The sequence below is a fragment of the Artibeus jamaicensis genome, unplaced genomic scaffold (assembly GCF_021234435.1).
Source record: "Artibeus jamaicensis isolate MK-2021 breed Jamaican fruit bat unplaced genomic scaffold, CSHL_Jam_final contig_432, whole genome shotgun sequence".
Classification (NCBI taxonomy): Eukaryota; Metazoa; Chordata; class Mammalia; order Chiroptera; family Phyllostomidae; genus Artibeus; species Artibeus jamaicensis.
In genome coordinates, this window is record NW_026521828.1 from 4,496,958 (window position 1) to 4,521,001 (window position 24,044).

A 24,044-nucleotide genomic window follows, 5' to 3' on the forward strand; every position below is an offset into this window, starting at 1 on the left:
AGTCCTGGGTAGTGGCAAGGAAACAGTGGCTTGGGGACGTAGATGCTTGTTGATCTAGACACAAGAACATGTTTTAAATTATTGGTAGATGAAGTACTTTATGAACTTCATCTATAAAATAGAGAATTAACTTGAAGAATGTTTCAGAGAGGAAGAAGTTCAACTTTTAGCCCAATGTTTTGATTAAATAAGTATATAAGTTTTTTATAAAGATTTTATTTATCTATCTTTAGAGAAGAAGGGAAGGAGAGAGGGAGAGAAATATCAGTGTATGGTTGCCTCTTGTGTGTCCCCTGCTGGGAACTGGCCTGCAACCCAGGCATGTGCCCTGACTGGGAATTGAACTGGCGACCCTTTGGTTTGCAGGCCTGCGCTCAATCCACTGAGCTACACCAGCCTGGGCTGAAGCATGTAAGTTTTACTTGCCACTATTCCATTTGTACTCTTTCCCGAAGCAGGACTGTTAGAGACAGTAAGGACTTTTCCCACGTGACAAGTAGCAGTGATCAAGAGAGCCTGACCTTTCCGCTGTTTTGTGGCCATTCTTTATTAAGTCATGTTCAATTACTTTCTCCCACTGACAAGAAAATGATTCTGCTTCATTGTACCTTAGAAGTCACCACTGCCTAATTCCTGTAAAACTGAATTTAGTATGGGACCAATATTTATGGGCTTGTTTCTGTTGTTGTTGTTGTAATTAATAAAGCCGTCCCAGCAGGACGGTAGAGGAAATCTGGCCCAGGTTTATAAAACCTGACAGTTCCTATCACCCTGCAGTCACCTGCATGTTAATATCGGGTTTTCTCACCTGCTCCTTTTGAAGCCAGTTTTACACAAATAGGAAATCGTGGCTTTAGGTGATTGACAGAGTGAAGCAGGCTTAAAACTCAAAATAGTCTTTTCTTTCGAGAGGGTAACTCATGGAGTAAGAGACATTTTATGCCTGGGCCCTGAGGCATCCCTTTCTCTTGCTAGGGATGACATCCTGTCGTGTTGTGGTCTTGAGCTGCACTTCCTTGTGTAGCCAGGTAGGTAGGCCACGTGTAGCCTACAGGGTTATACTACTAGGAACTTTTGGGTATGATTTTGTAGTTCAGAATATTTGTTTTATCCTTCTACTAAGTCCATACCTAGAGAGGCTTTCTCTGGGGCCCTTCACTTGCCCATGTGACTTGCTCTGGCAGATAGAATACAGGCAAGGTTATTCATGCCTATCAAAGTAGAAACTTCAAGAATTATTTTATTGATTGTTTTTACTATGTCCCCCTTGGGCAATGAGAATGGCAAGCCACAGAATGAAAAATCATGGGGGTTAGGGGAGAGCAATACATTGTATGTTAGTTTTAAACCACTGAGATTTGAGGGCTATTTACTTAACTGATCAATACAGTCTAATTCTGCCATACTTGTCTACGACCAGCTTTAGATAAACTGATATTACAGAGGTGATAAATGGATGATAGATAGGTAGATGCCATAACAATAAAGAGGAAATGAATGATGCACTAGATAAAGAAAAATGGCCAAAGGCAAGCCTTTCTGCAAACCCAAGTTCAGAGACAGCCCCAGCTCTCAAGGCACCACTGGATTGGAAAATCAGCCTGTCAGGAATCATGGGTGTCTTTTTAGCAACTTAATGTACAGTTTTGAACAAGATCCTTGCCATCTCTGGATGCTTTTCTACAAGATTGGCTGTACATGATAACCTCACCTGGAAAGTGAGCATCACATTATAGAATCACTGTGAAAACTGAATGAAATGATGTATGCATAAAGGGCCTACACAGGCTAGCTTGTCATATTCTTATTGGAGAGGTGTTTGTATCAGTACTAGTTTAGTGGACTGCCAATTCATAGCACTATATACTTCAGTCAAATTTTATAATTATGCTATTAAAAATAAAGTAATAATTTAAGGTTATACCATGCACTCCTGATTGCAAATATTCTTTCTGTTGGAGGTCACTGAGTGTTCTTTCTCTTCTCGAGAGCTGTGTCATGACCATTGTCCTATCCTCACCTTCTCCCAATTTCTCATTCACGATAAACTCAGTGGACATCCACTCTCACACTTCACACCCACAGTGGGCCTGTTTTCCTGTTCCAAATTCATTTTCAGACCTTCACTAACTTATCAACCATCTCTATGGCAAAGCCCTGGGCCTCTTGCCCCCACAGTTACCACCAAAGCTCTCTCTACATGACATAAAAATAGATCTGAGTTTCTGAGTTTCACAGAATAAGAAAGCCCAAGGAAATTTCTGTTAGGAACTTGTGGGGACATAGAAAGCCTAAACACCCACCAGAAGTTTGCTCTGTGACAGAGCTGCTGAATATCAGGGAATGCAACATGACCTTTCAGAGATGGAAAGGACCTTCAATTTCAATCCAGTCTGATTTTTTTATTTTGAGATGAAATTGAGAGACAAGAGAGAAAATCCCTGGCTCAAGGTCATTCGCCTAGCTCAAAGTCATTCGCCTATGTAGTAGCACAACCACAAGGGCAACTCTTAAATAGCGGTCATCATTTTTTGCGATATATCCAACTGTCCCACTTCATCAAAGAACCTGAACAGGACTTTATTACAGAACAAAAACTGTATTCATCTTCAGCAAAGTACAACTGGAAACCCTATTAATCGGCTATGCAAGACTGCTAATCAATAATATACAGGAAAATCGCAACAAAGCTTTTAGCTGTTTGGATGTGAGCTAACAAAGAAAAATACAGAGAAGACTAGAGACACAGAAGTTTGCATACAAAACTTCAGAACTTTGTTTACTCAAAGCCCATCTTGGATGAAAGAGGATCATAGAGATCAACTGAATAACCTTAGAATCCATTCAAATTGTATACACTAGATATGACAACTAAATTTCATTGCATTTTGGTGCAATTTCAGAATGTAAAAATGAAGCGAGACCTAGGTTGGCCAGAGTCTGGCACTTCTCTGTAAGTAACTCTGTATTCTCAAACCAACCTTGGCCTTGGCCATGGCCAAGCAGCAGTTTTCACGTTCATCTCATTGAGTGCAGTCATGGGAGAGAAACCCCCCTTGCCTGTTTTGTAAGAATAAAGGCACAGAGCCCTGAAAATGCACCACAGTGGTAGGGACTCTGGTAAGTGGAGATTGGGCCTCACCTACTGGGGCAGGAGACAGTTCAGGTTTACCCAGCCATTTTCAAACAAAAACGAAGACCCAGATGTTGAAGACGGAAAGGTGTTTAAGATTTTCATATGAACTCTCTCAATTGTTCAGTGTTGATGAAAATAGATATAATTCAACTTTTTCCTTGTCTAACTGTCCATGATCTGGGCTACAGTTAAACAATTGGTTACAACTGACTTTACCTCTTTGGAATAATTTCTCTAGAAGTAAAATTAAAATTGGGCTTGGTCTTCAAGATTTAGCCCTAATTTTTTTCTTTAAAAATTTTTTTATTGTTATTCTGTTACTGTTATCCCAAATCTTCCCCCTTCCCCTCCTCCGCCCAGCCCACCCCTTCTTCCACAGTCAGTCTCCACACTGTTGTCCATGTCCATGGAATTTTACTTTTCTACCAATTTTATTTTACCATCAGTCACTGATACTAGTATCCAGAAATCGCCAAGTAAGAAAATATAATTAGTAGGTGGTTATAATTGGTGTCTACAATTGTCCTACCTCTTGTCTCTAACAAGCAGCTGTTGCACAGCTCACGAATTACACATTGTCTTCTGTATTACATAGCTCTTCACCACTTGGCACCAAACAATAGATATAATGATGCAAATTGAGGTGCATGGTGCTGTTAAGTAAAATGAGTATAGGCAATATATGGTGAGTATGATATATATATAATCTATAGAATAATTGTAAAGATAATGTTTGGAAATTATTCCAATAAACTCAGTTTTCTAAACTGGAGCTTTTATATTATTAACAGTATCACTTAATGCCCTTCAGTATTCATAAATATAGATATATTGCTGATAGAGAAGCACTTATGGGTAAAATAACTAGGTTTGTGATGGGAATGAGAGAACTGTCATTTTTTACAAAACACTCTTTCTAACATTTCTTTTTGTCATATTTCTGAAAGATGATTTATAGCAAATAGTAGTTAATTTGGAGGTGGATAAATTGGAAGACAAATGTGACAAATTAGGATTTATGATGTGGTTTATATATTAAATGTGAAGTGTTCTCAGTTTCTTGAAAAGCAGGGACACCTATCTATAAAAAGTAAACAAACAAATAATACACGAAGTCAATTTTAACGTATCTGTCAGTTCTCTTTTCCTTGAGCTCTCTGCTCTTATTGAATGTGCTAATGGATTTTCTAGAGGAAATGGATTTCCTACAGGAGTAGCCAGAGGGAGTGGTTAACAAGTTCTGGTCAGTCTAGGCTGTACGCCTAGAAAATTCTTTTCTGGACTGTCTGGCACAGCTGTATGTTGTGATCTGCATAATAGCCTCCTTTTGAAGAAAGAAAGTTTAAAAAAAAACCCATTATTTTCCTTACTGCTATTTGCTGCCCACAGCAGTCTCGGGCATTCTTAAATTTGCATGTTTGCATTGTTAAACAGCAGTATTTTCTACAAAAATAAGATGAAATATTCAGTTGCATCAAATAGAATGAGCGGAAACTTCAATGAGTTTCAGTTATAGCATGGCATCTGTACACCCAGTCTCTACCATCTCACTCATGTTTCTGTATTTTTAAGAATTATTTCTTGTTTTACATTCATTTGGGGGGCAACAGCTGGACAAGAGTAGCCTATTAATTATGTCCATCACACTCATAAATGTGTTTCTCAAGGATTTTCAGTTGAGTTAGGAAACACCAAAAACTTGCATAAAAATTAACGTCGTGTTGATCTGGGTCATGTCAGGTCAGCCTCGGAATTTAAAAGTCCGATGTCCGATTCTTAAATGTGACATATTTCAGTACGAATATTCCAACACGCAAGTCAAAGAAAATAGAGAGGGCATGTATGTATGTGTGACTTCCCCCAAATCAAAAGCCTCAAGGAGTTTTTAGCATTTTGCTTTGCTTTAAGAACATGTGGAAAACTTGATAGAGGCAAACAGTCTAGGAGAACATTAGTTTATAAGGAGAGCCGCTCCTGCATCGGGCAGGTTTAGTGTAACCTTGGTTGCCTCAGAGGATGGATAGTTCCAAGGACAAGGGCTTTAAAGTCAAGTGCATGTATTTTCCAAATAAGAAACTTCCATTCCAATTGTATTCCCCAGGGCTGTTCTTGGCCCAACTCTCTTTATGTAATTCATACATTCTCCTCTCCTGAAACCAAAGTTAATTTTTTCTAAGTTGAAGCTAAAGGAAAACAAAAATCTCTTAGTCTTCCACTGACTTCTTTTAAGATATCTTGATTCAAGTAGTTTGCAGAGTTTACCACCCACTGAACTGGGCTCACCAATTGCCGTGACTCAGTTGTGCTGAGAGACTGTAGGGTTGATGCTGTATTATTTCTCTACTATCATTTAGGATTCTCATTTTTTTCTTTGTTTCAAGCTCATCAGTGAAAAAATTACGGTCAACTTGTATCTGTTTTTTTACACTTCCTTTTTCTTTTCTCCAAACTAGTTCTCAGTGATATGTTAAAAGTCAAACATCATCTTAATGAAAACATAGCCTGGAAGGTGAAAGCTTCCCCCCACCCCTTTTTGGTGAGTTATTTGAATTATATGACCAGGACATATATACTCATATCAGCAGAGAAGTTTGGACTTGAGCTTGGCATTAAATAAGGAAAACTGAGCACAAAGACCTGAGGTATAAGCTACCCAAAAACCCTCAGGGAAGATAAAGGACGTGCTGGGAGAAGAGTGGGAAAGGCTTGAGGGTAGAGCGGGTTAGACGGATTTTAGAAATCAAGCAGTACACAGGGATTTCATCGATAGAGCGCACTTTTCTAAAATTGTGGTCTGCATGTCACTGTTGAAAAGTAACATGAATTTAGTGGTATGTAAAATTTTGTTTTGATATGTATGCATTTCTTATCAGGAAAATCAGGAAAATATAAGTAGGACATGGAATAGAAGCCAAAAATATGTTAAAGACAGAGAGAAAGTAAATAATAACTAATCTACGTTGATTTGTTAAAAAAAATTATGATGATATTTCATAAGACACTGATGCTTGCACTGTATAAGACAATATGGGAGCTTTAATGAGATTCTAATTTAAGGAGACCAGGCCATATTATTTTTGAATCAAAATGATGGCATTTGGATCCCCAGAATCTAGGTTTCCCTAAGAAACTAATTTTCTCACTTTTCTAGCCCCCATTTCACAGTGAGAATCTGAAGGAACAAAGTTCTGTTTCGTACTAAAAATTGGGTAGATAATTTGGTGAACAGGAAATGGGAATATGACCAGAAAGAGCAAAATCTCCTTCACAAGGAACAATGACTAGTGGAAAAATACATACTAGGATTCTGTGTTGCTTATTACATTGAGAAAAAAGCACAGAGTTTTATTAATACAATTGTCACAAACAATTCTACAGTTACCTACTAATTAACAACTCTCAGCGAGTCACCATGCTAGTGGCATCATAGATGCAAAGATGATTATTGAAAGGCTTCTTTCGTGAAGTTGGTGATTTGTTGGAGTGAGGAGGCAGAAGAGGAGAAAAATGAATATCCAAGCAACATGAGGCAGAAACTGTTTTCATAAGGTGTGGGAAAATATTATGAGGGTAATAAATGGAATCATGATTAAAATAATAATTAATAATGCCTTTCATCTACTGAGTCCTTCCTGTGTTCCAGGAAAAGTTTTAGGCATTTTTAGGCAGTACCTTACTCAATCCTCAGAGCAAACTGGCAATATTAGTGATATTGAATTTAGGTATGTTAAATAATTTACACAAGCCAGTAATCAAATGTGAGCTGTCCGACTCTGAGGGTAGACATTCTTAAAAACTGTTTGAATTCATGTTGGTGATAAGGTGAGTGAAGGCTTCACTGAAAAAGTTCTGCTTGTTTAAACCTTATAGTCATAAGGAGGATGGAGGAGAGTTTCTAAAGTCAATAGAAACTATCAAAAGAGGAAGGAGAAGGAGATTCAACATGCGCATATGGGATTGGCTAATTCTATTCAGGAAACCAAAACAGATCATCACATGCTGGGAAATTACAGAAAACAAAGCTAGAAAGCTCCTGAGACTGGTGCTCCCATAACTAGGAGCAAATAGCATGTGCGTAATGGCATGAGCTGAATCCTTGAGACACGGTGAAAGCTGTGCTTCGGAAAGATGCATTGGGCCTCAGTGAGAGTAACACAGGGTAGAGATTAAGGGCCTGAGTCTGAGAGCGAGCCTCTAAAATGTACGTCCCAGCTCTCGGAACAACCACCACTAGTGAGTGAGCCCCTGGAAATCTCAGTTTCCTCACCCGCAGCATTGATGAAAGCAAACAAATACAACTTTGACTATGAGACTTAAAGTAGGTCTTTTATATGAAACGCTTGCTATGGTGCATGTAGTTAGTACTCAGAAAGTGCTGCCTCTTATGGTTGGTGTGTAAATGATAGACTAAAGAAGAGAGGGACAGAGCAGGGACATGACTTAATCGGCTACCGACACAGTCCCGATGAAAACAGACAAAATCATGAACTAGGCCAGTAGTGATGGCAAGCTGAAAAGGGGACAGTTACACAAGATATTTCAGAGCATAAGTGCCTTCATGATTCATTAGATGTGGGAGGCAGAGATGTGGCTCTCTGAGTGTTCTTGCCTGGCTCACTAGTACCAGATATAGAAAAGTCAGGAAAACATGATGATTTGGAGAAGAAATTATGGACCCAAAGTCTTGTTGACTATGAATTAAAGGTATCGATCCGCCACCAAGTTTTATCGATCCACCACCAAGGCAGTATTTTTCTCAAGTGTGATACAGATGCAAATGGTGATGAGCATATAATCTGGTTGATGGATACAAGGGTTATCATTAGCATTAATTTCCATGGGTAAGAAAATTATTTTCTGTGAAACACTCCTTCTGTCCTGTTTACTCAAGAATTTTTGTCACTTTGGTGCTAGCTGTACTCCCCCATTTTTTTTGATACCTCTCTTTTTATCTTTTTCAACATACTCAGAATCTGGGGAACATAAATATACATGCACTTAAAATTTAAGAACATTAAAAAGTTTTTAAAACATTTTTAATGAAATTTTTATATCAGTTTCTATTTATGTCACATGTCTCTGGTTTATGATTATGGTCTTAATATAAATTTTCTTTTAAAAATGTTTAAATGAATAACAATGAATCAATATAGAGAAAAAACACTAAGGAACCAGTAGTCGAGTCACTTGGATATAACACAGTCACAAAAGGGGGCTTATGTGACTGAAGGTTAGAAACCCCCTACAGTCAGCCGTGTATCTTTTTAAGCAAATATTCTTGCCCAGTTGCCACAGAGGCTTCTTGAAGGAGGACATTTACTATAAGCCTAGGAGAAAGCCACATTGTTCTAATGGCTGAAATACAAAAATGGTTAGAAATTTGTGATTCGAACACTTTCCCAAGAAAAATCGTTAACAAAACTTCTTAGTAGATATTAATTAATTATGGAGCTATGCTTGAAGACAGGAATGGCATCAGAAGTCCAACAAAAGACCCTGCAGAAACTTCCAGTCATTACAAAATCTACTATCACAAGAATCCGGCTGTCTCATAGCATTGGCTTTAAGTTTCAGTCCAACCCTCTTCTTCACAGAGACCAATGAAATAGCACTGCAGGTAAAACACAAACTAGCAAGAGAGCAGGGTGTAGACAAGAAGACCAATGTGAAAGCTAGCTACCACGATGAAGTTCACAAGGAGCTGGTACAATCAATTAGATAAAGCCACTCACTACTAAATTAGATGTCAACACAGTTTGGCTTGATTTCCCTAGGAAGCTTAATAACTTTGTGATATCGCGTTGATTTTTCTTGCCATGCTTTGAGTGGGTTATTTTCTTCTGGAAGTATCTCTTAATAGATAGTAACTACTCTAGATCATTCTCAATATGAGACAGTGGGAAGGAGGTGATGTTAGACCCTGTGATATAAACCCAACCCTTCTCTCATCAACTTTTGATTTTATTGCTACTCTGTGCTCAAATGACTGAACAAAAGATTGACTAGTCATGGATTTGTGGGTTCTGTTTTAGGGTGCTGGAATAAGTATGGAAATATAAATATACAGCAGAACTTGATGCTCAATTTCTCTTTCTGGAAGCATGCAGACTTGGAGATTATTTTTACACATGTCCTTTCTCTCACAGATGGAAGACTTTACTCCTAAGGCGATCCTGAATATCTTTCTTTGGCACCGAATGAAACTCTATTCTAGTACTTGGTGGTCAGGATTTCCAGTGAATAAGGGAGCAGAAGGAAACTTTTCAAAAAATATACTCAAGCATCTCTTTGACCTTCTTTGGGTTCTTTCTTTCAAAATGAAAGCATGTTTAGGAGAAATTTTCAAATGCCAAAAAACAATATTAGGACCAGCTAGCTCTTTGAATGAGAGAATCTTAAAGGTAGAATTTTACATTTTTATGCAGGTAGACTCCTAAATTTCCATCTTTGTATAGGTCCTAAATTTGCTTTTCTCTGTACGGAAGACCAAGACCTTATTCCAAATTAGTCAACACCAAACCATACCTTACAAATTTCAAGGGAAGAATATCAGGTATGTGTAAGTAAAACAACAGAAAACAGCTCAACTAGTGGGATAGATGGCAGGCTGAGGGCACAAGGTTTATATTTGAAATCAGGGCATATTTAAATTGTCATATTAATTTTAAAAGGTGGAGTAATCTGTATGTAGTATATACTCAACATTCCAGAAGATTCATACTTGCCACCAGAAGACAGATCTAGTTTGCAAATATGTTTGACTTGCCTCACATGGATTTTTTACATCGATTCAATTAATACCATTAAAATCATGGGGTTTTAATACAAAAATATAAATTTTTTGCTTCTCTTGAAAAATCTGACGTCCTGGCCCAATTAAGTGTCATGCACACTTGATAATTATAATTAATATTAATTAGTAAGAGATACTGTTTATTGAATGCTCACTAAGTGCCAGATATCATTCTAAGCATTTTACTTTCTTTCCCCTACACATAGAATGTCTGAGATGCAGATCATTTTGTCCACATTGGTTACCTGTGAAAGTTGATGTCCTGAGACATTTAGTAATTTTCTCAATATCAAAGCTGGTAATTGATGGAGTTGGGATTTGAACCCAGGCCTGTTTGATATCAAAGTGCAGTCCCTTATCCAGTGATGGAGTCAGTCCAATACACGAAATTATTTAATGGAGAATTCATCATATTCATTGTGGTCATTTTTCTACATTTGTAGAAAGTTCATTTTTGTGTTATTACTTTAAATGTTTCTATTTCAATATAGTATAAAACATATTTCTTAAAAGAAACATTACACTTATACCTAATAAATATTTTTTAAATAATTGTTACTTACTTTTGCTTAAAGAAATTAAGCAAATAATTCACTAATTCAATTTGAATGCAGTTTGCTTTGAATTGATAGAATCTACTTATATTTATCTATTATACTAGAATACCCATTATACTTTTCTCTAGAAAATTAAAACACTTTAATTTTTTGAATATCACTTGTACACATGTATTGGAAAACCTTCTGAATCATATGCATCAGAATTTTAGTTCTTTTCTTAAAAATCGTTGTTCAATTTTCTAGAATTTTAGCTCTTGAAGGGTCACTGAGAATCCTCTTTACGTGTATCTTACCAGAAGTCGTCTTCACTACTTCAGTGGTGTTTCTCAGTCCAACAAATGAAAATTGATAAAGCCTCCAGGATCTCGTATCACCTACTTCCACAGAGCTACGCTTCCACTGGTAGACAATCTCTTCCCGCGGATAGCCATCTGCCATGAGATGGGAAAGCACACATTTAAAATGATTATAAATGAGCGTATGTAGCAACCACCTCCAGGAACAAGACACTGAGCAAAGTACTGAGAGAGATAAAGTTATGACTAAATGAGGATCCTGGACTAAAGAGCCTCACCCTGGAGAAAATAAATACAACAACATCATATTCTAATAGGAAGTTAGGTTTAAAAATCATGAGGTCATAGTCATCCTTGAAAGTCACTTACATTGCATAGAAGGTATCCTATACTTGATTTAATATATACTGTATGCACACTTTACATAGTCTGGGTAAGACATAAAAAGTGGTCAGTATATAATAAATAGTACATATGTAAGATATTATTTCAGGGTAAAGGGGAGTCAACCAGGGCAAGATTTGGAGAGTCCTGCAGAAACAGAAAATACTGAGAGAAGGGCAGACCCAAATTCTTCTCCAGAGCATGCACTTGGAGTGGAAGGTGGCTGGGAAAAAATAGCCTCAACTATTTACATTATGTTCACTCTCTCAATTTGCTGGGACTTTATCCTGATATAAACAGAAGTCTGCAATGAAAGCAGTAAGTAGAAACATCAAGGGGAAGGTACCGATGAGCACTGCACAGATTCCAAAGGGTCAGTCCAGGTCAGCCCAGAGCACAGAAAGCCTTCATGAACGAGGCAGTATACTGATAACGCAGTGACTGTCAGCACCATTTCCAAGTCCGGGACTCTAGACAAGTTTAATTTTTTTCTGAATTATTTGATTCCTTATGGGGAAGATCATCAGACTTATTTCATAAAACTAATAGTAAGTATATTTTTAATGGATAAACATTACTGTTAAGTAAACTGTGCAATAAACTCAAGTAAAAAATAGAGAAGTAGAGAGAGAGATTTGAAAAAACTAGAAATCATCTCAACTGTTATCTACTAATGATGTTATGACAAGATGTCTTAATTGTGGAGGCTGATTCACTACTTAGAATAAAATCCCTTGTGTTTCTTTCTTTTCCTCATTGTCTTTTCTTTTGGTCCAACTCTTTGGTTGTTATCTATTTGTTAATTAAGATGAAGGAAAAGAGCCCTGGCTGGTGTAGCTCAGTGGATTGAGCGCAGACCTGCAAACCAAAGGATTGTGGTTCAATTCCATCAGGGCACATGCCTGGGTTGCAGGCCAGTTCCCAGCAGGGGATGCACGAGAGGCAACCATACATGAATATTTCTCTCCCTCTTTCCTTTTCTTCCCCTCTAAAGATAAATAAATGAAATATTTTTTTAAAAAGGAGAAGGAAAAGAGAGAAAGCAGGCCCCCCGTGTGCCGTGAAGCAGAGGAGAGGCAGGGTATGTGAAAACTGAGGAAGAGAACGATGCCATTAGGAATCTCCCTGTGGAGCATGTAACTGTGATTTGTTGTTTTTTTTATAGCAATAAGTGATATTAAGTTGTGCTTGGGCTCAGAAGACAGTTGTCAACTGGTGACCTGAAGGCACAGGAATCACCAGTTCTTAAGCTTTAGCTGATTCAGTAGACGTGTAATCCCAGTTAGAAATGAAAAGAAAATAAGTCTAGTCTCCTAAAGCTTGGGGAAGCTTCCACTTAAAAATATTCTCTTCATGGATGAAGTAAAAACATATAAAATAAATTTTATAATGGAACCCCTTTAAATAGAGGGTGGGGCCAAAGTAGGTTTACAGTTGTGAGTGCATGAAACACAGAGATTACTCTTGTATTATTATCTATTCATTATTACATTATTTCCCATGCAAACAGCTGTAAACCTACTTTTGTCCCACCTCGTATATATGCTATTTTTCATCTAGTTCCCTCCGGAATGGATGCAATGGTAAACAAATGATTGTTTCTCTCATCGCTGATTTTTTATAATATGGTTATTATGACTTCATTGGCTCTTAGGAGTCTCCCTCACTCCCTAGCTGGGCAATTATATATAAACTTAAAATTTGTAATCAGTTTTCGTTGCTTAATATGCACAGTTGGCAGACCGACAATAAGGAGTTCGGGGCCCGTAAGAAGCAGCCTAACAGGCCCTGAAAGAGTAGTGAGGCCAGCACTTCGGGGAAATGGAGGCTTGTTTTCGATTCAGGCAGGAAATGTCTGTGAAGTTTACTAAAGATCAATGTCCTTTATGTTAGAATCATTATGGGAGTTCTTCCCTCATGCAGTCTATTGTCTGGTGATAATGATAATAGTAAAAAGAAGAGAGCTTTTTATTGAATCCTGAGTGCTGAAATAGCATAGCAAGCATTTTACATACATCACATCCACAAAACGATATTGCTATGGGTTAGATCTTGTAAATCTGTAGTGAGTACCTGGAAATGGGGACTGATTTAGAGATTTAGTAATTCGCTCAAGTCTAAAGAGATAGACTCAGAATTTGAACTAGACCCAAACAACACCAAAAATCAGTCTTTTACTCACTGGTGGATAACTAGTTCTAGAACTCCAGGAGGAAGAGGCGATTATTAATTTTGTTCTCTTTAACAGGGCTACAAAACTGAACTATGCAAATGGCACTGTTGGATCTCTGCATTCCCTGACAGGTAAGGGAGAAAATAAACAGCAAATGTACTGTGACTCTCTTCTCTTGAGCCCATGGAAGGAGAGGGTGTATAATTTACCATTACCACTTTCTATTCAATCCAGGTCTGGCTTTGTAATTCTTCTCAACCCAACAAAGGGCTCCTGGCAACAGCTGCCAATTTATTAAAAGTTTATACTGCAGTGAAACTTATTTATACTTCACGATAAATTAGATTTCTTTCTGCAAGAATTACTCTAATAGGGTCAAGCTGGTGGTATAATGAAAGAAACTGTCAAAATCTTCAATGTGAACAACATCGCTTAATACAATTTTGCGTTCTCTGTGAATCTCCCAATTCATTGACACTGCAATTAGACGATGGTGAGAGGGGATACAGAATGCAAATGAGTATTACTTACAACTGGAGAACTCCAAGGGGCAGGAGTGTTCATCCATTGGAAAATTATGCAACTGTAATTGGCACTCGGCATCAATTGTCAATCTCAACAGAAATATGAAACATAAGTAGAAAGATTTGAGACATAGTTTTCAAAATATACATTAGCACAATTTCTAATGCCCATTTTTCATCTTTATTCCTGGAGAGTGTATCTCACATTCGTACCTATAACACAAAGTGATTTTCACTGAGGAAATCTACCAAGTCCAGGAGAAAAGTATTTAAGACTTAATGTGATCCATTTGTTTTCACAGACCCAACAGTAGGTTCTCATTGACCTCAACTCCATTTTATCAAAACTTAGGATCACACAATGATTATTTGGGGGGAAAAATTAATTGCTCACAGGAGACTGCTCAGTGGACATATTTAACCTAACAGAACAAACTGTTATAAGAACTTAAGCTCATTTACTGTTTGCCTGTAAATGAATGCTGATGATTCTCAGATCTTATCTGCTAATTAAAGTAGAACCTTCTGTGTGTAAGTGCTTATTAGCTGTTAGCTTTAAATTACTATATTAGCTTTGAAATCACCTATGTTTCAAAATGGAGTATTACACATTCTTGCAATGGAACACGGTGAAGCCATTCACTAGGACATTATAGAGTACAAAAGTTCTTAGTGGCAAACAGAAAATGTTAAATAAACTTAGATACAGTAGAAATATATTTTCCAGTGCATCTCAGATAGTTTAAATCTGAGGGGCTTATTAAACAGACAGGTTTTCTGGATCTTAGTGGACTGGAGTAGTTGGAAGGATGAAATTTAAAGGTGTTCGGATGTTTTGATTACCTTTGGAGAAATATGAACATATTCTAAAATTATACTGGTGATGGACTGATGATATCTTAAATTTCATATAGGTTAGCTCTATTTCTTATAATGTTATCAATCATGAAGTAATGTTATCTTATGAATATTTGTTTATTTTAAAAGATTTGTCAATTTAGCATACTTTTTCATTGGGGAGATTATTTTTCTATAATATAATGGGGCAATTAATGACCTTATTAATAAACATTGAGACATTAATTGTTTATATGACACTGGGTAAAGGTGAATTGTCCTCTCATTTTGTATATGTTATTATGGCTTTATTGTACTTGAACTTGGCAAAAGTTACAAAGCTAGTGGCACAGTTGTGATCTAATTCCAAGATTTTTTGTCTCCAAAGCTGGAAGTTTTAATCATTGTCACTCAATAATTAAATGCTCTTCCAAAGAACAGATTAGTTTTATTCATAAGTAAAATTATAATTAAATTAGATATTTTAGTATTATCTTTCTAAATTACACTGAAATTATTAAAATGAAAATTATATAGTTTGCAAAAACATAAATACAATATATATAGCTATGCACATGCATATCCATAACTCATAAATAGGAACAAGAATAAAACCATTTCTCAGCATAGATTGGCAGGTCATTCAAACTTTGAATTTTGTGAGTGACATTTCTGAGGCAGCTTCTGTAATTAAATATTGTATAGTGATTCTGTAAATCAATGGAAGTGAAAAATGACTATAATGTTATGAAAACATAAACAGACTCAAGATAGTGTAATCAACAATATTTCAAAAGCTAGACTGAGCTCTGATTTATGACACAAACTTTTATTTTTACTAGATTCTAATTCTAGTCATTACCTTATCTCACATTTAATAAAACCTGTGATAAGTTCAAAATGTATGCAATGACTTTCTTCTAAACTTATAGCCATTTTTTCTAGTTACTGATGTAACTGTTTAACTGATAGAAAGGTTTGAAGCCATTTTAAAGTGTTTTATTTTGTATGTTGAATATTATGTAAGGTGTATGTCTCAAGGGCATTTAACATGAATCATTTTGAAGCTAAAAGTTCCAGGATACTAAGACCTAGGAGAATTGTATTTATACATTTTACTAAAAAGTATACATGAATAAATTCAGTGTCTTCTGTGCTTACTATGTATCAGGGTCTAAGCACTGTTTAGTCCGTATATCTCTGTAAGATAAGAATCATTGTCTATTTTACAAAATTAAAGAAAGTGAAGAGTTAGCTCAGGTGTCTGGGCAGTGTGTGGTGGGGTAGTTGTGTCTTGTTTTCCAATAATCCCCTCATTTTCCATCTAATTCCTCAAAATAAAAATGTAATCAAGTAAAAACATCAAACTTACTATACAGATAAAGCTTGGAGACGTGTCTTTTAGCACTAACACACGTGCTATCTAATAGCTGCCCCCTAGAAACTTTGGAGAATTGCCCTAAAGCATACAGGTAGCATGGTATAGAGCTAAGACCTAAATCCAGGTTTGTCTGAGTCATAAGTGTATGACTCAGTGTACGTATCTATTATGTTGTTTAATACTATATGATCACCGGGGGTGGGGAGAAAAAAATATATATGATCATCAATGAAAAACATCAGCATATAAATATGCATCTAAGCATAAAGTGCTAAGATAATGGCCTGTATAAGTAGAAAACCTCCCAAATGTTACTTTATTTTTAAGTTCAGATAGTAAAAAATAGCTCCAAGTTTTCCCAAAAGATGTCTTTCCAAAATAGCCAATAAATTAATTCAAACAGCCTGGCAGTGTATTGGGGGTAGATGCTGGGAGACAGAATTTACTGTAGTTACGTGCCATTGTATAGCTGAAAAGAGAAAGCATACAGCAGATTTCCACATCAAAAAATCTCCCTCCGCAACAGTTTCCTTGGAAACAGAGACATTTCCAAGCATAGCAACCGGTGGTCCCAAAGATGACTATGTTTTTGTTTCCACATTTTAGAGTAGCAGGACACACCCACAAAAGCCAAGGTTGATGCAGAGCTCAGGAGGTCTTAAAACACCAGGAAAGTTCCATGCACTTGTGAGAAAGACAAAAACGAGTTCTCACATCAGTCAGAAAAATAATTTGACCTATTCCTATTCCTTTGAAAAAGCTCATCGACAACAGAAAGAAAAACTAATTTTGTACTGTCGATGATCAAACATGCCAACCTTGATGTTGGCTTGAAATTTTCTTTCTTTCTTTCTTTCTTTCTTTCTTTCTTTCTTTCTTTCTTTCTTTCTTTCTTTCTTTCTTTCTTTCTTTCCTTTCTTTTTTGTCTGAAGAGGTTGACCTTTGTTTTATTCCCAGCAATTACTCATTTCTTCTTCCAAAATAATACCTTAAGGTGTAGAGCACTCGACCATCATTCCAAATTCTCAGCATCCTATTGGGGGTGGTAATCCAATGTGCATCAGCCTTTTTTGAGTTTCTGAAGAAAGTGTCTGGAATCCAGATTTTCCCCACCATGTTGCTATTCAGTCGGAGGACTTTAATGGTGCTGTTAAATTTCAAACGTCTGTCATACCATGTTTGGGCAAAAAAGATATCAATTGTATATTCCTGTGATAAAGAGACAGGTAAAACACAACATTTGTAATGCAGTAGGGTTATCTCGTAGAACATATTTTTTATGTTTGTCATTTTTTGTTCTCATTGCTATTCTGAGATACATTGGCTTTAAATTGTCCCAAGGAAAGCAAAGACTTAGTTGAGGAGACTCACTCATATCTTGTAGATGAGTTGATATTTTCATGGGGGCAAAAAAAGAACTGGTCTAAATGAATTTTGGCAAAAGATCATAGCCCTGATAACACTGTATGCATTTGATGCCTATAGAACACAGTTTCTTGGGTTATTTTTTTTTAAGATTTTATTTATTTGTTTTTAGACAGAGGGTAAGGAAAGGAGAAAGAGAGGGAAAGAAACATCAGTGTGCAATTGCCTCTCACATGCCCCACATTGGGGACCTGGCCTACAACCAGGCATGTGCCTTGACTGGGAATCTGACTGGTGACCCCTTGGTTCACAGGCCAGCACTCAATTTACTAAGCCACACCAGCCAGGGCTCTTGGGTTATTTGGGGCTAGCAAATTTTGGGTTGTGGGAGCTGTGTTGTACATTTTAAGATGCTTAGTGGAATTCCTAGTCTCTACTCATTAGACATCGGTAGGGCCAACACCAACCTCAACCCCACCCCAAGTTGTGACAACTCAAAACTTCCTCTAGACATTACTAAATGCCTTAAGGAAAGCGATCACCTGGGCTGAGAACCACTGCTGTAGAGTTAAAGTCCAGCATAATTAAGCAGTTCTAAACTGGATCTGTTGACCTCAGTCACCTCATAATAAAATGAGGACATGAAAGAATCTATCTTGTGAGGCAGTGTGAGGATAGAAAAAGAGAATACACATGAAGTGCTTTGTGTTGTATCTGGCAGATAGCAAAGACCAGTACGATGCATAAGATGGTCTTCCTTTTTTAAAACTATTATAGTTGTCTTTTCCTCCAAACACAGGGAAACTAACTAATTAATAATAATGTTTAATACTGTACTAATCTCTATCACAAAGCATATTCTCAAAGTGCCAGGGTGCTATGATGATAAATTACTCTGTAACAAATATACTCAAGGATCTACCACTAAGTGGCAAGGGATTGACTTTAATCGAAGAAAAGTATGATGTGAATTCAGACCATTAGGCCTGGCATCAGAACACCTGAGTTCCAGTCTGACTGTCACATTTAAGTAGTATGTAGTGTTACTTTATACTTTGATTTTAATCATGCCGATAAATGAGAAAATTTTAAAAAGAAACTTCAGCATTCTTAGAATGTGAGAACCAAGGGTTGGGAGTCATCCACTTTTCCTAGTCCAATCCCCTTAACCCTCCCCCAATTTATGATGAAGAACATGGACAGACAGGAAGATTGTTTATTTGCCCAAGAGTACAGAGCCTGTCAGGATTAGACAGGAATTGCATTTGCACCATTCTGTGTTACATCCTTGCACTTCCCACTGCTGCATCTCATTGCAATGGACTACAGTTCCTCAGGGGTTAGCCATGCCCCTTGGCTCACTAATTAATTCCCCATTTGCCATCTGCACCAATGAGGAACTAGTGAGAAAGGAAGCTATCTTGTGAAATTCTTTCTCAACTAATTAGTGATGTGCCAGTAAACAGTAATAATCTCTGATGTACAATTTGGCAAAACACACAAAAATTAAATATTTTCTGGTGTACATGTTGGCCAAACACAAATAAATAAGGAAATATAAAAATAAAGATTAGTTAAACCAGTGATTCATAGACTGTGATCCTAGAACAGTAGTTTTGGGAGCTGATATTCCAGAAATTAAAAGTTCTATGCTTTAATAAAGTACATATGGCTTCTTCTCCTTTTTAAATATTTATAGTTTGCATCTGGATGATAAATAGTCTGAGAATTTTCATTATAAAGAAGAAACATGTTGGCATTTGCTTAATGGTTAAACAAGCAAACTTATTATTCACCCCAATTGGGAGCAATTAAAGTTTCTCATATCTTTGATTCAACAGAGTGTCCTTATTGACAGCTTGGTAAACACTATTTCAAAGTTTAGTTGTGTTATGTTACATACATTACATTAAGTTAATGTTCTACCCTATTCTATTCTGTTATAGATTCCAATCTAGTTTCTTATTTCAGATTTGGATAGAAAGAGTTGTATAATAAAAAGTTACATTTATTGTTACATCAGATCAATTACTTCCTCTGAGAGAGAATTCTGATTTGAAGCAAATGATGCCTTCTCTAAACCATTAATATTCTAAAAATTACTAGAGCACTTTATTTTGTAGAAAGCAATAACTACCAAGCAAACAATTATTGTTGAATTTTGAGTATAGCATTTTACCCAAATTAATTTTATAGGTATGATCACATTTAACTATCATTAAAAAAATTATTAAAATTATCTTCTTATTGCAAAAGAGAAAAAAAAAGGATCTGACAGATTCTCCCTTCCAAATTTTTTTATTGGCATATTTCTTGCTATTTTCATCATACCACATGTTAATGACAAACTATTAGAATCTTACCATATTGATGGCATTCACTGGACCAATGCTGTTCACATACATGTCTGTGTGAATCAATGTTGGTTTCACTGCAGAGATAAGCAGAGATATGTACAATAGAGATATGTACAATGTAAAATTTTTAGTCTGTTTTTCTAGAAATACATTTATTTTTCCACTTTAAAAAGAATTTATTTGCAATTAATTTGGTGCCAGTGACTAACTTGCTTCTTTTAAATAATTTGGTTTTCAAAGAAGTCTCTCTGTTTGGCTTGTAAACGCTATAACTAAACATCCTTTCGAGACTGTGTAAAGATGAACAGAGAAGGAAAACTCCTCAGATTTTCTTTTTAATCTTTTTCTCAGATGTCCTGAACTTTACCATTTTTCCCTCAGGCTCTGAAATTTATTTGGGCATTGCAGCTTGACTTGCCTCATATAGGAAAAAAATATTTGTGACCCAGAAAAATATGTCAAAGAAGCATGAAGTAGATAAAAAGAGCAACAAGGGTAATGGATTGTTTTGGAATAGTTGCACCTGTTGGTTGCTTTTATGCCCGCTGTATCCACGTATGCCTCTAGCCATCACTAAATCAATCTTCCTCAGTGACTCCATGAAGTCTGGGACTCACCAGGTAACACGAGGAAACCATATGGAAACCCAACACACACCTATTTGTCAGAGGTCTGACATGGAAAATAATGCAGTATTACATCTATGACCAAATGCATGTGCTCCATTTTCATTTCACATTTAATGAACAAAGATTCATAATGTTATTCTGGGCTTCAGTTCAACATTTGGTTCATCTCTATTATTTTCCTCAAAGGGGTCATGCCCTAACTCTCTGTGGTGGAATGAAGTCGTCCTTATTCCATATACCTGCAACCTTGCTGTCACCCCAACGAGGCATTTCTGTCCTCTGAACTTTGGGCTTGACCATCGGATCTGCCACTAAGAATTTGTAGTTGTTTGTTATAATGGGCAATGGATATACCTCCTTTCTCATTATTTGCTTGCTTCTTTTTGATATCACTTCATAAAGAACCTGTCGTTTTTCTTCTACAGCCTTTGTCTGGGCTATCCAGCCAAAAAATGAATTTCCAGTTCTCACGTAACTCTTGAAAATCATCTTTGTTCATTTGAACTTATCAGCACCCCTCCTACCTTCAAACTGGAATGCTATTTGTATGTTCTTTATCTATTTTATAACATTCAGTAAAGGTATCATTTAAATGGCTATGGTTTTTGAAAGATGCTGACTTTTTTCTAATGTGGTAGGCATGTTTATGAGTTTCTGTCCACACCACACTACAAAAGATTTCCACATACCTCCTATATCAGGTCGAAGTTTATTGTCATATCCTTCCAGAAGGTTGTTTAAGATAACAGTGACATCACCCTCAGGAACTTTGGGCGTCAAGACCCATGTTTTGTTAGAAGCATAATCTTCATAGTCGTCATCAGATTTTTGGCTAGTGAGGCTGAGCAAACAAAAATATTGGTTAAGAAACACACAGACTGCATCCAAGTTAACTTTTACTCCCAAAGCACTGGCAGAAAAGGAGAAATGAAACCCGGTTACTGGAATAGAAATTAAAACGGATTACAGTGAATATTCCTACCTGAGGATTAGTCTAGATCATCGAACCTCACGGATGTAGATAACAGTTTATAAAAGTGCACTGTCCAGGTTTTCAGAATGCTCTGCCTTCCCATCTACAAGTAGACTATTTCTTACCAGTTATTTTTGCCTTTTCTGTAGTTGATGTTCTTTTTGCCCAACAGCCCAGCCTCATGAAGGACCTATCGATTCACCTATTTTTGAGAAAGTGATGCTTAAACGATCAGAATGTAGTCTAAGAATTCAGGCATGATGTCTCCTTCTTTTTCCTTTGAGATGTTAACTTGCTCCCAACTATTAATGAAAGTAAGAGACTGATAATTAGATTCCCTCCCACAAACCGCCAGCCAAGCCTCTCCCTCTTCGATTGAACTACTAAGGAGAGCTCAGTCTTGCTGCCTTTGCTTCCCCCGGGGTGTGTGTGTGTATTTTTCCTCTCTTGCGCTGAAGCAAGGGCGGTTCATTTATCTTTGATTGTTAAGAACCTGGTACTGTGAAGAAAAATGTAGTTGCAGACTTTAAACCACTCTTTACTACAGCAAAAGCTCCCAAACTGGGAACTCATACTATTGCTTAATGTATTACAACCGTAGAAATGAAACTACATGTTTTGAGTGATCAGAATGCCACAAAATATGCTTTGATTCAGTTTGCCGTGACCAAACATATCAGAAAATCCCAGTGGTTGGGCCGGAAGCTAAGGCTGACTTAGGAAAGATAGTAGAATTACTGTAGCTTGTCTTTCCCCTGCCCCAAGTTCAATTCCCCCTCTCCCACCACCCACAACGCACAAAGACAATTGTATTTTCCATATCTAGAGGGAAGGCAAAACCTTACAAAAGCTGCCATTTTCATTTTTATCAGCACTCAATGCATATGGGTTACTTCTGTGGTTTTTGGTGAAAAACATAACAAATGTCAAGTATAAAATGTCCCACCTGTCTTCACTTTATTTTCCTAAGTACATGGTATAGACTGGATCTTGTCAGAAATGAAATCACTGCCACATTACCCTAATTGAATATATATTCAATTAAATATATATGTATATTCAATATATATAATGCTCATTAAAAATATGTTTTTCTCAAACCATATTTATCACCTTTCTTCAATTATACTCAGATATATATATAAATATAAATATATATATATATATATATATGGCTGTGTTTTATATATGAAGCTTGGAGACAGATAAGTAGATAGATAGATGATAAAATGGTAGAAGAAAGCTAATAAGTGATTAATCTGGCCTGAGAATGAGTGAGGGAGATGAACTTTTAAGAGAAATCACGGCATGAATCAATTTAGTAAGCCAGTAATCTCTCTTTAAATTCCTTTATAAAAAGGAACCATGTGAATTGAGCCATGCATCTGCGTAACCCCCAGCAGATCAGTGGTTTACATCCTGCACTGTAGTAGCAGGGGGGGCTTTAACATCGTTGTGCCTACAGAGGGCGCCGGGCATGGGCGGGGTAGGGGAGGAGGGGGCCTGACCAGCTTCATCAGGCAGAGACCAGTTCTCTGCGAGGATAATCCCTCTCAACCCCCAGTTCCTCCTTTAGAGCCCTGTGAACCCTGCCTAATGGAACTCTAATCCTGTGACCCAAATTTTACTACTTTAAAAAGAAAAAAATTCTCTCTGAGATATTTCTAAATCCTTCCAATAAATCATTGAGGGGGAGAAAAAAAAACATGTTTGGCCCATTAGATGTCATTGTAATGGAATTTTACTACTGTTTAATTTGGTCACACAAAAGGGCCATTTCAGAAAAAAATTATCCTTCTTTCTTCCCCAGACACAGACGTGTCTGTCTGTCTCTCGCTTCTCTCTGACTCTCTCGATCAGACACAGGCACCCTGTTAAAGTTTCTTCAAGGGAAGGTGATGTATTACTCAGTTGTTTGGTTTGCTTGCCTAAAGCACTTCCTCCTGCTAAGAAATAAATAGTCCAAGCCTCATGGTGCTGCATTACTGACATTGCTATTACCTGGTGAACAACAAGGAAAAACAGTTCAAATGAACTGATGAGAGATACTTAGAAGAAATGTTACTTTCCAGAATTGCAACAATGATTCTCTTAATCTCATCCCCTATTGGATGCCAGAAGAATAATCATATTGATTTCACTTAATCGTGTCAGTGATGCATGTCTTTTCCTACTTTAAGATGCCTATTTAGCCACACAGAGGTTAAATAGAGTAGAGAAATTAAGAGCATATATTTAGGAGTTTGGCATTACCGGGTCTGTGGGCTGGCTTCATGTCTCTGTCATTATTTTATGACCTTGAGCAAATTATTTAACCTGGCTAAACATCAACATTCTCTTTTTAAAATAAAGTTAACACTAGTATTCATACCACATTTTTGCATAAGGTTAAGAGAATACTCACTAAATGCTTAGTGTAGTGCCTGACGCGTGGTTTTGAAAAGAGCTTTATTACAGTTATTACTCTAAAGAGCCCACCGCATAACCACAGCTCCAACCGTGTAACTAAGCCTGATTCTACAGATGCTGTTTCCAGGCTTTTGTCTAATACAGGCCACAAAGGACTCAAAACAGATGTTTTCCAGGAAGAAAAATAATGAGCCCCTACAAATGAAGTTTTTATTCTCTAGAGCTTC

General features: G+C 36.9%; 1 protein-coding gene across 2 annotated transcripts in view; it reads right to left on the bottom strand.

The window, feature by feature from the left end:
• GABRG2 (gamma-aminobutyric acid type A receptor subunit gamma2) overlaps nucleotides 1-24,044 on the bottom strand; it is a 77,744-nt gene that overhangs the window by 33,084 nt on the left and 20,616 nt on the right. For both annotated transcript variants that reach the window (XM_037131996.2, XM_037131995.2), the window contains exons 2-6: nucleotides 21,125-21,276; nucleotides 19,813-19,880; nucleotides 17,073-17,293; nucleotides 13,874-13,956; nucleotides 10,783-10,920 (exon numbers count right to left, since the gene is read on the bottom strand). In XM_037131996.2, the coding sequence (XP_036987891.1) occupies nucleotides 10,783-10,920; nucleotides 13,874-13,956; nucleotides 17,073-17,293; nucleotides 19,813-19,880; nucleotides 21,125-21,276 (662 nt within the window). The remainder of the gene's footprint in view (nucleotides 1-10,782; nucleotides 10,921-13,873; nucleotides 13,957-17,072; nucleotides 17,294-19,812; nucleotides 19,881-21,124; nucleotides 21,277-24,044) is intronic.